Source organism: Epargyreus clarus, unplaced genomic scaffold, assembly GCF_041222505.1.
Source record: "Epargyreus clarus isolate Ecla_fem2 unplaced genomic scaffold, WU_Ecla_fem_2.2 ptg000026l, whole genome shotgun sequence".
Lineage (NCBI taxonomy): Eukaryota > Metazoa > Arthropoda > Insecta > Lepidoptera > Hesperiidae > Epargyreus > Epargyreus clarus.
The window spans coordinates 5,870,233-5,883,840 of record NW_027332233.1 but is presented as its reverse complement, the minus strand read 5'-3'; the positions used below and the strand labels follow the sequence as shown (position 1 = coordinate 5,883,840).

At 34.5% G+C, this 13,608-nt stretch overlaps 1 protein-coding gene across 1 annotated transcript; it reads right to left on the bottom strand.

Annotated features, from left to right (window-relative positions):
- Window positions 1–418: 418 nt before the first annotated feature.
- Window positions 419–13,411, bottom strand: LOC140753485 (cilia- and flagella-associated protein 65). Its single transcript, XM_073088116.1, has 26 exons — window positions 13,093–13,411; window positions 12,550–12,769; window positions 12,073–12,227; window positions 11,755–11,874; window positions 11,386–11,668; window positions 11,224–11,305; window positions 10,822–11,002; window positions 10,407–10,513; window positions 10,197–10,329; window positions 9,799–9,962; window positions 9,078–9,245; window positions 8,865–8,931; window positions 8,432–8,602; window positions 7,815–8,003; window positions 7,241–7,317; window positions 6,529–6,799; window positions 5,917–6,153; window positions 5,139–5,312; window positions 4,560–4,703; window positions 4,018–4,133; window positions 3,404–3,523; window positions 2,898–3,030; window positions 2,097–2,234; window positions 1,341–1,453; window positions 878–1,000; window positions 419–564 (listed from the first exon to the last, which is right to left on the bottom strand). Exons 1-26 carry the CDS (start codon window positions 13,201–13,203, stop codon window positions 465–467), a joined length of 3,897 nt encoding a protein of 1,298 aa, XP_072944217.1. The 5' UTR covers window positions 13,204–13,411; the 3' UTR covers window positions 419–464.
- Between the last annotated feature and the right edge of the window lie 197 nt (window positions 13,412–13,608).

Below are 13,608 nucleotides of genomic sequence, written 5' to 3'. Positions count from 1 at the left end.
GCCCATTCTGACACTTCTGATTGTGACTTTATTAAACGTAAACCTTACTGTATGTTGTTATAAGTGTGATAATTGTTGTGTATTATTCTATGTGCCAAGCGTATCTTAATTGTTATTATAAGTGTTTTCGAATATTAAATATGAGTTATGCATATAAGACTTGAAACATTCAATTAGGGTTTTATTAAGACTTATTTCTCTAGTTTTAAAGTAAAACTGCGAATCTGTGTTAATTTACCTATGTTTTTTTTGGGGCCGAATACATTAATGTATCAATAAAATATTGTTGTTTGTTATTTCTAGAATTATTTGACTGAATAAAAACACTTAGTTATTATTTTGAATGTATTGCTTTATATTAAGAAGTTGTTTATATTTATAATATATCTTGAAATAAAACAGTTTTCTGTCAGTAACATTTTAATAACACAACATAATCACGCAAACGAATAAACGATTGTAGATCATTCTGCTTCTAAAATCGAAACCTCATGTTTCGATTTCAGATTGTAGACGTGAAATATTGCCTTGTTCACGATAGCGTCGCAAATGCCTGATGTCACCCTAAAATAATCAAACGGTAAGTGAATTGTTCCATTTCGTTTTATAGATATTAATATTTAGATATACATTTTATAATTTTGTGCACAAAATTATATGATAATGCCATTACGTGTGCGGTGTGGCCCTTATATATTTTGATGTCTTAATATTGCCTACAATTTAGTGGATTTTTAGATAACAAAGTCGAGGTTGGTCACACTAGTAAGGTTAATTAAAAAAATAAAAAATACTCACCTACCCACGACTATTTATATAAAATACAGTATTGAAATTGTAACTAAATATTTAGGTATAATTCAATATTTTTGGATACCTTCTACTAAGTTTTGGCCTCGTATCCTTTTCGGTTGCTTTAACTAACTGGCCATAGGTAGGTATCTCTTCTTTCGAATAGTATTCGATTTGCTGTTTAAACATCTTACTGTGTAGAGCATCCCTTTAATAAAAAAATAACATATTTTCTCTCTAATAATTCGTATTCAGTTATGAGTGTCATTACATAAAGAAGTAGCAAATTTACATACAGCCCACCTGATGTTAAGTGGCATCTGTTAGTCACGAACATCGGTATAGTTGAGTCTTTCTTGAGGTCACTGAATGTGTCTCCAAATCAAAACAGCAGCGCTATATTGTTATAAAACAGAAATTGGTGTGGCGATGGTGCCTTTGGAATTAAACCACGAAGGGTTCTCCCACCTCGTCATCTATGATTAAATAGTTACCACCAGGTGGTCTGCATGCTGATTTGCTATCAAATAAAAAAATACTTGACTTACCATAGTATTCCATCTATGAGTCTGATGATATCAGTTAGCGGCATATTATTACCCGTACCTTTGCCACTCGCAGTGTCATTCATATCCGAAGACAATAAATCATATGGCGGGGGCTACAAAAAATATATTTTATATTAGCTGACTCGGCAAACGTTGTGTTGAGAAATAAATAAAAAAATGTTAACAACCCTTATCACTTAGGGGTGTGAAAAATAGATAGTAGCCGATTCTCAGACCTACTGAATATGCATATAAAATTTGGTAAATATCGGTAAAGCCGTTTCGGAGGAGTACGGTAACTAACATTGTGACAAGAGAAATTTATATATAAGATTTAAATAAGAACATTTCATAACCCATTGGCATGCAAAGAGATAGGCATTTTTTAAAATGTGTAGTTGGTATTCTTCTATTAGTTAATGTAGCCTGGACTAAATTTTTATACTAAAGAGCCTATTTCCTGACACGGGGGTTTGTGCACGCAAGCGGTTCTGGTCCACTTGACACTGGCGTCATGTATGCTTTTGCTTTCATGTCCTGCGTGCGTATATAGGCGCCGCGGGACTGCGAAATCGCAGCAAGTGAGTTCACGCATGCTAGTGTGATACGTACATGTGCAATGTGCATAGCCCCGTGTGACAAGAAAAAGGCGTTAAAATCTGTAAAAGTATTAAATCACTTATATACTTTTACACCATATTCTTATGAATAAGTTTAGTTCAAAAATATAGTTCTGTACTATTGGTAGTAACAAACCCTATCCCACAATTGTCTTAGCAGCATTCTGGTACAACCATCCCGTTGTCCCTTTGAAGATATGGATACCGACGTGACCAAATAAAATGGCTGGGGTTTCTTCAAATCCAGGACGTAAGGTGGCTCGTCGTTTATACCCTAAAGTTTATCAAAATAAGGTAAGTAACACATAATAAGTAAGTCACACATAATACCATGTTATGTTAATAATAAAATCAATTAATATATTAACACACTAGCAGAACCCGCGGCTTCGCCCGCGTACAAAAATAGAATATGACATACAAATAACTGTAATTGCAAATTTGTACCTCTAAACATTTTAACGATAAAGTAGCTTTAATATTTCATTTATAAAAGCTTTATTTCATAATTTTTTCGTCACTGTGTATCTCAATTGGTCAAGCTTTCTTCAGAAACATACACTAAAACTTTAATTAGTGTATGTTTTTTTCAAAATAAAATATAGCCTATGTTACTCGTGGATAATGTAGCTTTCGAATGGTGAAAGAATTTTTAAAATCGGTCCAGTAGTTTCGGAGCCTATTCATTTCAAACAAACAAAAAATCAAACCTTTCCTCTTTATAATATTAGTATAGATATACGCAACAGAAAAATGTTACATAAGATACATCGAAAAGTTGGGATTACAAATATATAAATATGCATACCTCTAGAAAACTTTGATACCGTGTTACAGAATACACACCATGTGGCGCCATCTCTTATTAAGTAACCATAACTGATTCACCAAAAAGTTATTTAGTTTTGTAGGACTACGACGTGATACATGGACTAACCGGATGATATGTTCCCTCTTCAGTGATAATGAATTCTTGGTTACACTTTTCAGTTTTATTTCTTCTCAACATCTCATTTTTCTGATAACGTCGGCGTTCAGTAAGATCTAAAATCTCGCATGTTATGTTAGTGCTGTGAAATTTGTTATTTATTTCGTTACCAGTATATTAAACTAACGTCATTCCCACAGTATATTTTTGAATAATTTAGAAAAATACACATATTTATACATAAAACCAATATGGCGCCTAAACAAGAAGCTTGCTGGTAGAGACTAGAGAAAACTTCTATTATAAATCATAAGTCGTTTAAGATTTATTGCTTTTTATAGACTGGCCGCGAAACTATGTAACTTTAGAGTGGCGTCAAATATATTATGAAAATGTAAGTATCGTTTATTTAAATAAGTAAGGACCAGTGGCTGAAATGCTCATTATTTCTGTTTTTGTTAATAGTTTACACAGATCATTAGTACGAAAGAAAACTTAATAAATACGAGGTTTACGTGAATGTAGCAGGTTCTTGCAGTGTATAAACGGTCATTGTAATCCATTCGCAAGACCTTGGCTCGATCACTCCCCACCACGGCGTCATTACAATGTTAATAACATTGGCAATTCTCTCCCTGTACGAATACAAGTTATTATGAGGGTGGTAGAACCCTGTGTGCTTTGAATCCCGCGGCACCAATGCCACTATTATTTCTGCCTAAGTGTTAAGCGCTTCTGTGTTCTGGTTTGACACCCTTCAAGGTAAGTGAGACATACTTATCCGAAGCATTCTAGCTTAGTCCTCAAGGGAAGCGGCGCATCTGTGGCCGATCTCACGTAGGAATCTAATCTTATCTGGGTTTGATTACAGATGTCCTTGGGCGCCAGTAGCCACTTACCATCAGGTGGATTGCTGTATTCTGCTACTTGTATATTCTAAAAACGAAAATGATTTTTCCTAATAGGCATAGTTGAAATTAGTAAATCAAATCAAATCATTTTTTTTTTATTCAAAATAGGTTCCTTACAGAGCACTTTTTGAATGTAAAAAAAATAATCTACCACCACTTCACAAGGTGTTTCGTTATGGAGAAGAAGCGTACTAAGTTTAAATAGTGAATATACTTACGGTAACCAAATAAATCTAATAACGTGATCTGTATCATTGCAGACGGCTATTATCTCTCTTGAAAGAGAATGCGTAGACATTATTGGAAGTGTTATATGTTCCCTGGATAGATAAACCTGCAAAGTATTTTGTTTAAATACGTACCTAATTAAGTATTATAATTAAGATATAAATATAATTGTGTTAAATTAAATACCAACCGACAGGTCAAACATACATACAGTGAAACTAATCAATAATATTGAGGACTGTTTAATAAATCAATGAGTATAAATAATAAATAAAAGTAATTAAGAAATATCAGTCCTTGCATAAACTCGCAAGCTCGTAGCTACGGCTTCTACGGCGTAGCTCCTAATCTGATTCCTACTCAGACTACTTAGATTCCTATTTAGATAGGTAAAGTATATAAATATTTCTACTGTGTGTCGCATTGCCAGAATCGGCATTTTGTACATCGGTGTTTTGTACAATCCAAACATAATTTCTAAGCACCGTTAAAAATACAACATTTTATTTATTAAAAAATAAACTAAGCTTACAACTTCATTCTTGTAGGCAGATCTTATGACTCTTTCAACGTAGCTCGGAATATCAAGCCTCGTCTCTATACAGTTCGGCAAACCGCCCTGTCCTTTTACTAATATTTTTACCGTGTCATATCCAAACGAACAATAGAATACAACCTGAAATAGTAACTGAAATGTTGTATTTTGAGCAGAAATAATAAAAGTTAATAAACGAATTTCGTCACATATTTTTGCTTTGTGAGGTAGTCTCAATTATTCGATAAACATTTTCATTACATATTTTTAAGCCCCTTTATTATCCTGCCTGTTAATATCAGATATTTTTTCTGCGTTCTTGCAGGCAGATTACTGAATTCGTTCTTGGGACAGATATTTTTGCTATTGTGCCCATAGTCATATTATATTTGTGCTCGTGACTATAGGTACGTAAAATATTAATGGATGAGAATTTTAGGGAAAACTTAAAAACCCATCAAGCCCAAATGGGCTGTATACTCGTAACGTGGCAAAGAATGATAAACTTACAAATTACATACATACTTACGCTCCACAATCGGGTATCGTGTAGGTATAAAACATAAAAAGATTCACCTTATAATCCACCATTTCAGTGGGCATGAACGCAAACGGTATAGCCAGTTTGTCCGAGGGCGGCACTTCGGCGAAGTATTGTAAGCAACGAATAATCGTATCGGGGGTAATAGTATTGCCTCTCAGGAGACGCCACGTGGTGTAAACATCCGTTGGATTATATAACCATAGAATCTTTAAAATGTGAAAGATATTAATAATGATGCGAATGTATGATCATGTATTTGAAGGTGGTAGAACCCTTTGTGGTTCGACTCCGGCGGCACCACCGCCACACCTATTTCTACCTAATAACAGCAGTGTTAGGCGCTGCTGTGTTCCGGTCTGAAGGGTGTGGTATGGGAGACAGACTTTTCCGAGGCATTCCAGCTTAGTCCTCAGGAGTAGCGGCGCATCTGTGGCCGACCTCAGGTAGGAATATCTAATCCTATCTGGGGTTGATTACAGATGTCAATGGGCGGCAGTAGCCACTTACCATCAGGTGGACTGCATGCTCGTCTGCAACTCCTATATTATATAAAAAAAAAAATGTAACGCTCCGTGGTTCAAAAAAATATGACATGAATTACTCTTCACCGGTTTTTTTGCTGTAGGTACCTACCTACTTTAAATTGCGTAGGTATTTAAAGCCTTGCGTAGGACAAACTACAGTCGTATTCAAAACGTTATAAGTTAGTAATTAAATACCTAATCATAAAGCTATAAGAAATCTTAATGTTGTAAGTTCGTTTACTACTTATATTTAAAAAACAGAAACTATACATAAAAATGTAGATACCCGAATAACTGGGTCTAAATTATTTATTGGTACTCTTCCACAATCTAAAACTGCTAAATATTCTTCTTCTTCCATTCTTCGTAAAGGCAAAAGAACGCCTTTGGTGATGATATTCGCATAGATGTGAATATAAATATATAGAGTTCTTTGGTTAGGCAAAGTCATGACGTAGCATAATGTGTTCAGGCCTTCGTGCGTATAGCTCAAGGTCATGTGGAGCATACTTGGAGTATTGGGCTAAAAACGACAAAATATATGAAAGTAAATATATTTTTAGTAGTTGCTTATGGTTAGTGATCAAATCTTGATCCAGGTTTTTTTTTGATATTCGCCTGTAGACACGCTACGCCATAGCATGTATTGTGAATTTTTCAATATTATTAAAAAAAGTCAATATTATGCGAACCGAGCTCGTTGGCGGAAAAAACGCGTTTAGTAATCTCTAACGCCTACAAAAAAATAATTTGTCAATTTCTAGTAGGTACTTAGTCAGAAATTACGATTCTCGGGTATATTGATTATTAAAGGGCATAAATCTATACGGGCTCATTTTTTCCAAGATCAAAATTTGTTTTCACCACTTTTCCATATCCGAAATATCTCTATACTTACAGATACTATCCCTTGCATAGGAGACAACTCGACCAAGGCTCTATGCGTGCAAGTATGCCTCATCTCGTAAGTAGATATGCCAATTTGAACCTCCACCATCTCACAATCGCAAATCTTCTCCCTACGCAGACTCCAGGGAACGAGGACCGCGTAAACACAACCGAACACGAATATCAACTTGACATGACCTGACCGTACGCATAACTCTGGTGCATATAAGTTTACACTCAAAGGTTTGTTGGGTCGGCAGTCCACAAGAGCTTTGTTGAATCTAAAATAGAAATTATTGGACCATGAGCATATTTCATAATTTCATTTTTAACCAACTTGGAAAAGGAGGATGTTATTTTTTTTAGTGCTTAGATTTCAATCTTGATGATGCTCATATATTCTTAATAATTAGTACCTTTTAAACTACTGATCAAAATCAAGATGGGTAAAAGCCCATCCAAATTGGATTGGAATTGATCAGTAGTTTTTAAGAAAATTGCGAATATACAAACTGACATAAATACATAGCGGTCGAATACAGAACTTCGTTTTTTAAAGTCTGATAAATATGGGTAAATTTGGTTTGCCAGCTCATAAATAAAATTTTAATTCACATGCGCAAATATTTATCTTGTACGGTGTTTTGTAGGCAATTTTAATGTAAATAAATGGTGTAGTAAATATTTCAATAGAATGTAATAAGTAAATAAATGATACGCACTCATCCACATTGACCATATTCCATACACAGTGATTGCTTAGGATGACTGGGCATTTTACAGATATCGTACGTTTTACCTGCAAAATAATAGAGGCTAGCGTGCATTGTATCGTGACGTCACTTGCAGGCACTGCTTAAAGTAAATTTAACAAATTACATACTGAGATACGATATGTTATTCGTAGATAAATTATATTTGAAAATTCAATTCGTCCCATTAGAAATTTCAAATATTTTTTGAGTGAGCGTGATTCACCAGTCTGCTTTACCTTTGATATTCAACTTTTGATCACACCGGAGCAACTTTTACATTACCTACGCGTAGCCTAGTACCGTAATAATGTGATTAACCTTTTATGATTGGACTTTCATATTGGGGTGACGAACCGCGTGGCGGAGCGGTCACCATACCGGTCTGACGCGCAAAGGGTCCGGGTTAGATCCCCGGCCAGACAGATATCTAAATGATTAATTTAGATTTCTGTTTCTGGGTCTGGGTGTTTCTGTATTCGTCTATGTGTGTGGGCTGTGAGTGTAGAAAGCGTTTATTATTATTATTATTCAGTCAACATACCTTTATAGTAGGATATATGCCATCATACCACACGATACATATAGTTTTCTTAACAGGTTGTATCTCTTCGATCTCATCGTATTCAGTGCGAAACAACACCGTGTACTTTATATCTACCTGCCGCGGCCCCGCGCCACCCGCGATCACTGTTACCTTCACTTCGCAGTGGTTTGAGGGCTTCAGGCTGTTCTGAATTGATTTTATACATTTGTAGGTAATTTGCTTTATAAATATGTGCAAGGAATTTGTTTAATAAAGTATAGTCCGCGCCAAACCGCTAGTACGCTCTGAAGTTGTTGCGAGCAGGTGTAGTCATACAATTTGCTATGGTGACGTGATTAATTTCTATATTCAGAGCGGACTAGCAGTTTTACGCAGACTATAAAACAGTAAAACTATGAATTTATAAGATTAGATACTCGGACATCTCTACGTGGCTTGCAACTTAAATGCGTTTTAATAATGATTTAATACATAAAATAATCATATTTTGATGTATCTAAATCAGAATTGGGAAAATAATCTTATTCTTTATATCAAAAAGTTAGGCTACATGACGTTTAATCCAATTAATTGAATACACTACATTAATTAATTCAATTATCTTAAGAACTTACTATGTCAGAATCTATCTCAAACTTTTCATTGCTGTGATCATCCCCCATCCCTTGGGTGATGTGATACAACTTAGATGTGAAGAAACATGAGCCATAATTGTAAAGCGTTAGTGAGCACGGTACGTTTGTGCCAACCACTGCATCATGGAGATTCGTTGTTTTTGGCAACACCTTTAATAATTAATTTAATCTAGATATTACTAGATGTTACCTACTTAGTTCATTTCTAATCAAAAATAATCTAATTAATTCCAGACTTATGCTAAGCGTTTTTAACTGTAATGTCCTTATCATTGGACCGAGGTATTCAAGCATGGTTACACTGTTATAAATTCTGCCGGCACGTGAAGCTTACTAATTACTATAACAGGAAACCCCTAAATATTTTAAAGTTTCATATTTTGTAACAAAAATAAAGGTTTTGGATAATTACCCTTAAATCGGGGAATTCAGAAAATCCTAATATGCTAATGAAAACTTCAGTTGGTTCTCCGACCGGTCTGCAAAAGAAGATTCATTTTATTACTTATACTCCTCTAGTTAAAACTTATTAAAACTTCTACTCTATATTTTTTGAATGAAAATAGGAAATAATTATGCTCAAATCACAAGAATTACTTTTCCATTGCTAATACTTCGCACTCACTTGCCATCAATCAAACAGATACATGAACATGTCACTGTGGTCTCGTAGACCATATCGGGAACCTTCGGGAAGAACCACCAGTGAAAATGGACAATTTCTCTCGGAGGCAGTACTATGGATCCTTGGTTATCAGCGCCCAGCCACGAAACATTGTTCAAAACTCTCATACTAGAAAATGAGTAGTGTTAAACTTCATGAAAAAGTAAAAAAACTGTAGATAGTTGTGATCGAAACTATATTTCGTAAGCAAGAAAGTAAGTACTATCTTTGAATATTACCACACTGGATCGATAGTATCCATCGTTGCGTCACGGTTCATGACGAAGATAGTTACCTACGTCACGAGAACCGTGTATTACAAAAGCAATACTAATGCGTCATAGTTCGTGAGTTCGTGACGTAAGACGTGCACCACGATAGCAATGAGGACACTCCAACGCAGTAAGATATATTGGAGAGAAGTGTTACAATTATTGTTATGTATAGTAGACTTCATATAAATTTTACGAGTTCTTCACATGGATTTTGGATGATACAATGGTAGTAGGATTGGAGCTATTTTTTTTTTTATTTATTTTGGTTTCGTTCAACGCCATTTACTATCAAAATAAATAAAAAAAAACATTTTGACAAAAAGTGGAGTTAGCTGATTTGCGAATTAAGGTATCGATATGCGAAATATTTTCCCAAATTATACAATAAAATAAATATTTTCAGTTACTGTATCTCCATCCGGGTTTGGTTGTGTAGATATGCGGTACAATAGTTAGTGCACCCTGTGATAGTCGGTTGAAATTCAAACATCGCATGTGTGGCCGGGTTGAAGCCATGCGACATTACCTCCACTTGGCTTATCTCAGCATTACCAGCGAAGCAGACTCGTGTCTGAATAAATTTATGTATTGAATTATCGAAGTCACTGTGCAATTGATGGTAGTTGATTAAAATGCTTAGAAATTTTCTACTGTTCCCCGTTTATATTTATAAATACGATTCATCTACAATAAATATTTTCCATCTTAGTAGGTAAATACTATATTGACAAATATACCTACTCGTAAAAATTTTAAAAGCGTATCTTATTTTAGCTATTATTCTATTTTTTGTATCGTCACTTACTTTTTGCACCCTATTGACAACGAGGTCCCAAGTTTCATAGAAATCTCCATAAGATTTTGGCTCCAAAGCTACAGATATGATTTGCCAGCCTCGACCTTGCACTATCCCGCACATTGGCATCACGACGAAATTCCTTGATAACATCAAATATCAGAGAGTTTATAAAGCACAAACATGTAAAGCAATAAAACCATTGAAAATACAACATACGTTTTATTTGGAGCTTCAAATTTAAAAAGCATTGGTAATTCTAATTTATTCGACAGCAAGAAGTTCGTGAACGTTGTTCTTGATGGAACTGTTGGTGGAAGAACAATCTGAAGAAAAATAAATATTAAGCAAAAAGCAATCTACAAAGCAGCAATTTAAGTTCACAGCAAAGTACTAAGACCTTATGTACAACTTTCGCATGCGAATGTGTCAATTTATTTTGCTAAAAAAATGTTTACTTTACAGTGTCTTAACATTGTAACCAGCACGATGAAACTCGAAGACCTTAAAGATAATAAAAAAATAATAATGTCCTGTGCTTGAATATCGTATCCATCTATTAGTCTGAATAAAGCTGTTATATAAAATGTACCCCAGCGAAAAGCATTTTAGCCAATTAGCCTATTAAATTGACCTCAGTAGCACAATCCCAATCCGTACTCCACTCCGTGCAGGGATCCCACGTGTTACCAATGCATGGTATCCTGAACCACGTGTGTCTAATTTTCGCTATGTCCGGTTTGTCGTCATCCCGCTTCTTGTACTGATATTCACCGCACATCAAGTATCCGTATGCCTCGTTGTGTACTTTAGGCCTGTAAATATATACTTAGTATAATAACTTAATTCATTATCAACAACACAACTTCTACTTACAACACGCACATTATTAAATTAAATGAGTTGTAAATACGCATGAAGTTCATTTAATATTTTTATCTAACCTTGTCCGACTTAGACATTTTAAGCAGTTTATAACTAAGATCTATTAGGCTATATTTCAATGCTTTGATTTAGTTAAAACTTTTGTTCATACCTGAATCTGATAGTGAATAAGATTGATTCATTGGGAGGAATAACAGCTGCAACTGGATCTACTAGAAAAACGTTATCTGGATCTAAAATAAAAAATATATATGAGCTGTGATATTACCATAAAATACTGGTACATATTACAGTACATATACATAATTGAAACCTGAGATCCAGTTTATATAACCATCTTCTAACTCATGATTAGTGACACACAGAGTCTGCGAAATGTTCAGAGTTACATCACGAACACTTCCAGTGCCAAAATCCAAATATCGTTCATACGCAGACGCGGGTGGTATATAAGAAAATCGGTTCAAACTATTTTCCATCAAGTGAGTATAGCGACTTTTACGCTTCCAACTCTTTTCAAACACATGATTATCAGTATTAAACATGGGATTCACTGCTAGATCGACCGTCGCTATAATGTTTAAGAATAATGGCTCCTAGAAATAAGTATTTATTACATGAATTATCATGATTATTATTGTTATAGTATACTTAGTGTGGTTTACCGGAGATTGTGATTTACCTGATTTAGAACTAAGCACACCAATTCGCCTGTATAAATGCCAAGAGCAACGCCCGAAAAAAGTATGGTGGTAGTAATACTTTCATATGCATGAATGACACCACAGTTGCCTGTTAAAATCTGCAAGTTTTAAAGTTAAGTAAGTTAATCTGTATTGTAAAATTAACTAGTGTGAGTTGAAGTAACACTGATTTAGTAGTGCTTTTTATATGATGCATTCAAAAGATAAAATTATAATTTATCGACCAGTAATATATATCGCGGAGTATCGACTTTGAGCATAATAAATATATGTATTATGCTCAAAGTCAATATTACCTGAAAAAATCCTTGTCCAGACAACGGCAAAAGCCACTGATAGGCAGCATCTACAGCTGATTTATTAATCATTTTTATAGTTCCTTTTCGATATTCACTTTCGTTTTTGAAAATCTTAAATACAAGCTGTTTCTTATTTAAGGATATCTTAGGCCCTGTAATTGAATAATCATTAAAGAGGCAATCAGCGTCAGTTATATACATCAGTATGTAAAATAAATCATCATATCGATACCTTAATTCGCAAATCGGCCAACTCCACTTTTTGTCAGAATGTTTTTTTTTTATTTATTTTCATAGTAAATGGCATTGAACGAAATCAAAATAAATAACTGATTTGGGAATTAAGGTATCGATATGGCAAATAAATTGGACTTATTGATCGTGTATTTTAATGCAACAACGTTGAATCCACCTACAACCGATGTAAAGAACAGAAATACTCCTAATTTAAAGTTGTTAATTAATTTTAATTACCGAAGCATTTTCCAGTAACAGTCAGTCTGTAAGTATTTCCAGCTGTATCATCAACAATGAAGTAGTCTGTAAAAGATTGGTCCGGTATATTAGGTTTGAAGATGATCTTCACTTCGGCAGTGTCGAGTGGTTTGACGGGCGTAGTCGTTATGGAAATATTGAATACTTGATCCACGCTGTTTAATATGTACATCAATGAGACTCTATACGTGAGAAAGTTCTGAAAGAATAATAAAAGTTTTAAAAAGAGTAGTGACACGCTCTTGACTGATTTTTATATTTTAGCAAAGGATATAACGACTACTATTTTAGTGCGGTATAAAAATAACCATAGTAAAATTTACGAGTCAGAAAAGGCGCACATTTCGGAATTGTAGCAAGTACCGATTGTATTTAGTCGAATAGATTTAATTATACTATTTTATAGAAATAATACAATTTTATAGAAATATATAATTTTATAGTGGAAATTGTAAAAGAATTAAATTCGAAAAGTAACGTAAACGAAGATTACTAATCTATGACGAAGATAGACAAACTTACGTTGGATGTGTTTTTTATATTGACACATTTTTCTGTTACAGTATCAACTGGAACACAGCCGAAATCAACTTTTTTCGTTTCAGATATACTTTCATCTGATATCTCCAACATAATAATTGTTGCGCTTGCGTTAAATTATAAGAATTTATTATTAATGTAATGTGCGTAACGTAAGTGACGAATAACGGTCATCAGTGTCACCAGTCTCCATAAATTACAGTTTTTTTTTTATGTTATGCCAGATTTAGATACTTGCGAACAATCGGCCGAGTAACTAGCTGAACAAAGGCGACTATGCAAACACCACACACGAGGACAGATGCTGTATCCATTGATTCTCACAAATAACAATAATATGTGCATTATAAGCATACAGTCAGTAGTGGGACGTCATACCCTCCGGGTCTCTCATATGCTAAGGCAATGCTAACATAAGGGCGGTGGGCATGGAATTTCGGGTCTCGAGGATACCCTCTTTGCCCGGGCAGATTCTCAGGTGGTGAATACCCCCCGGAT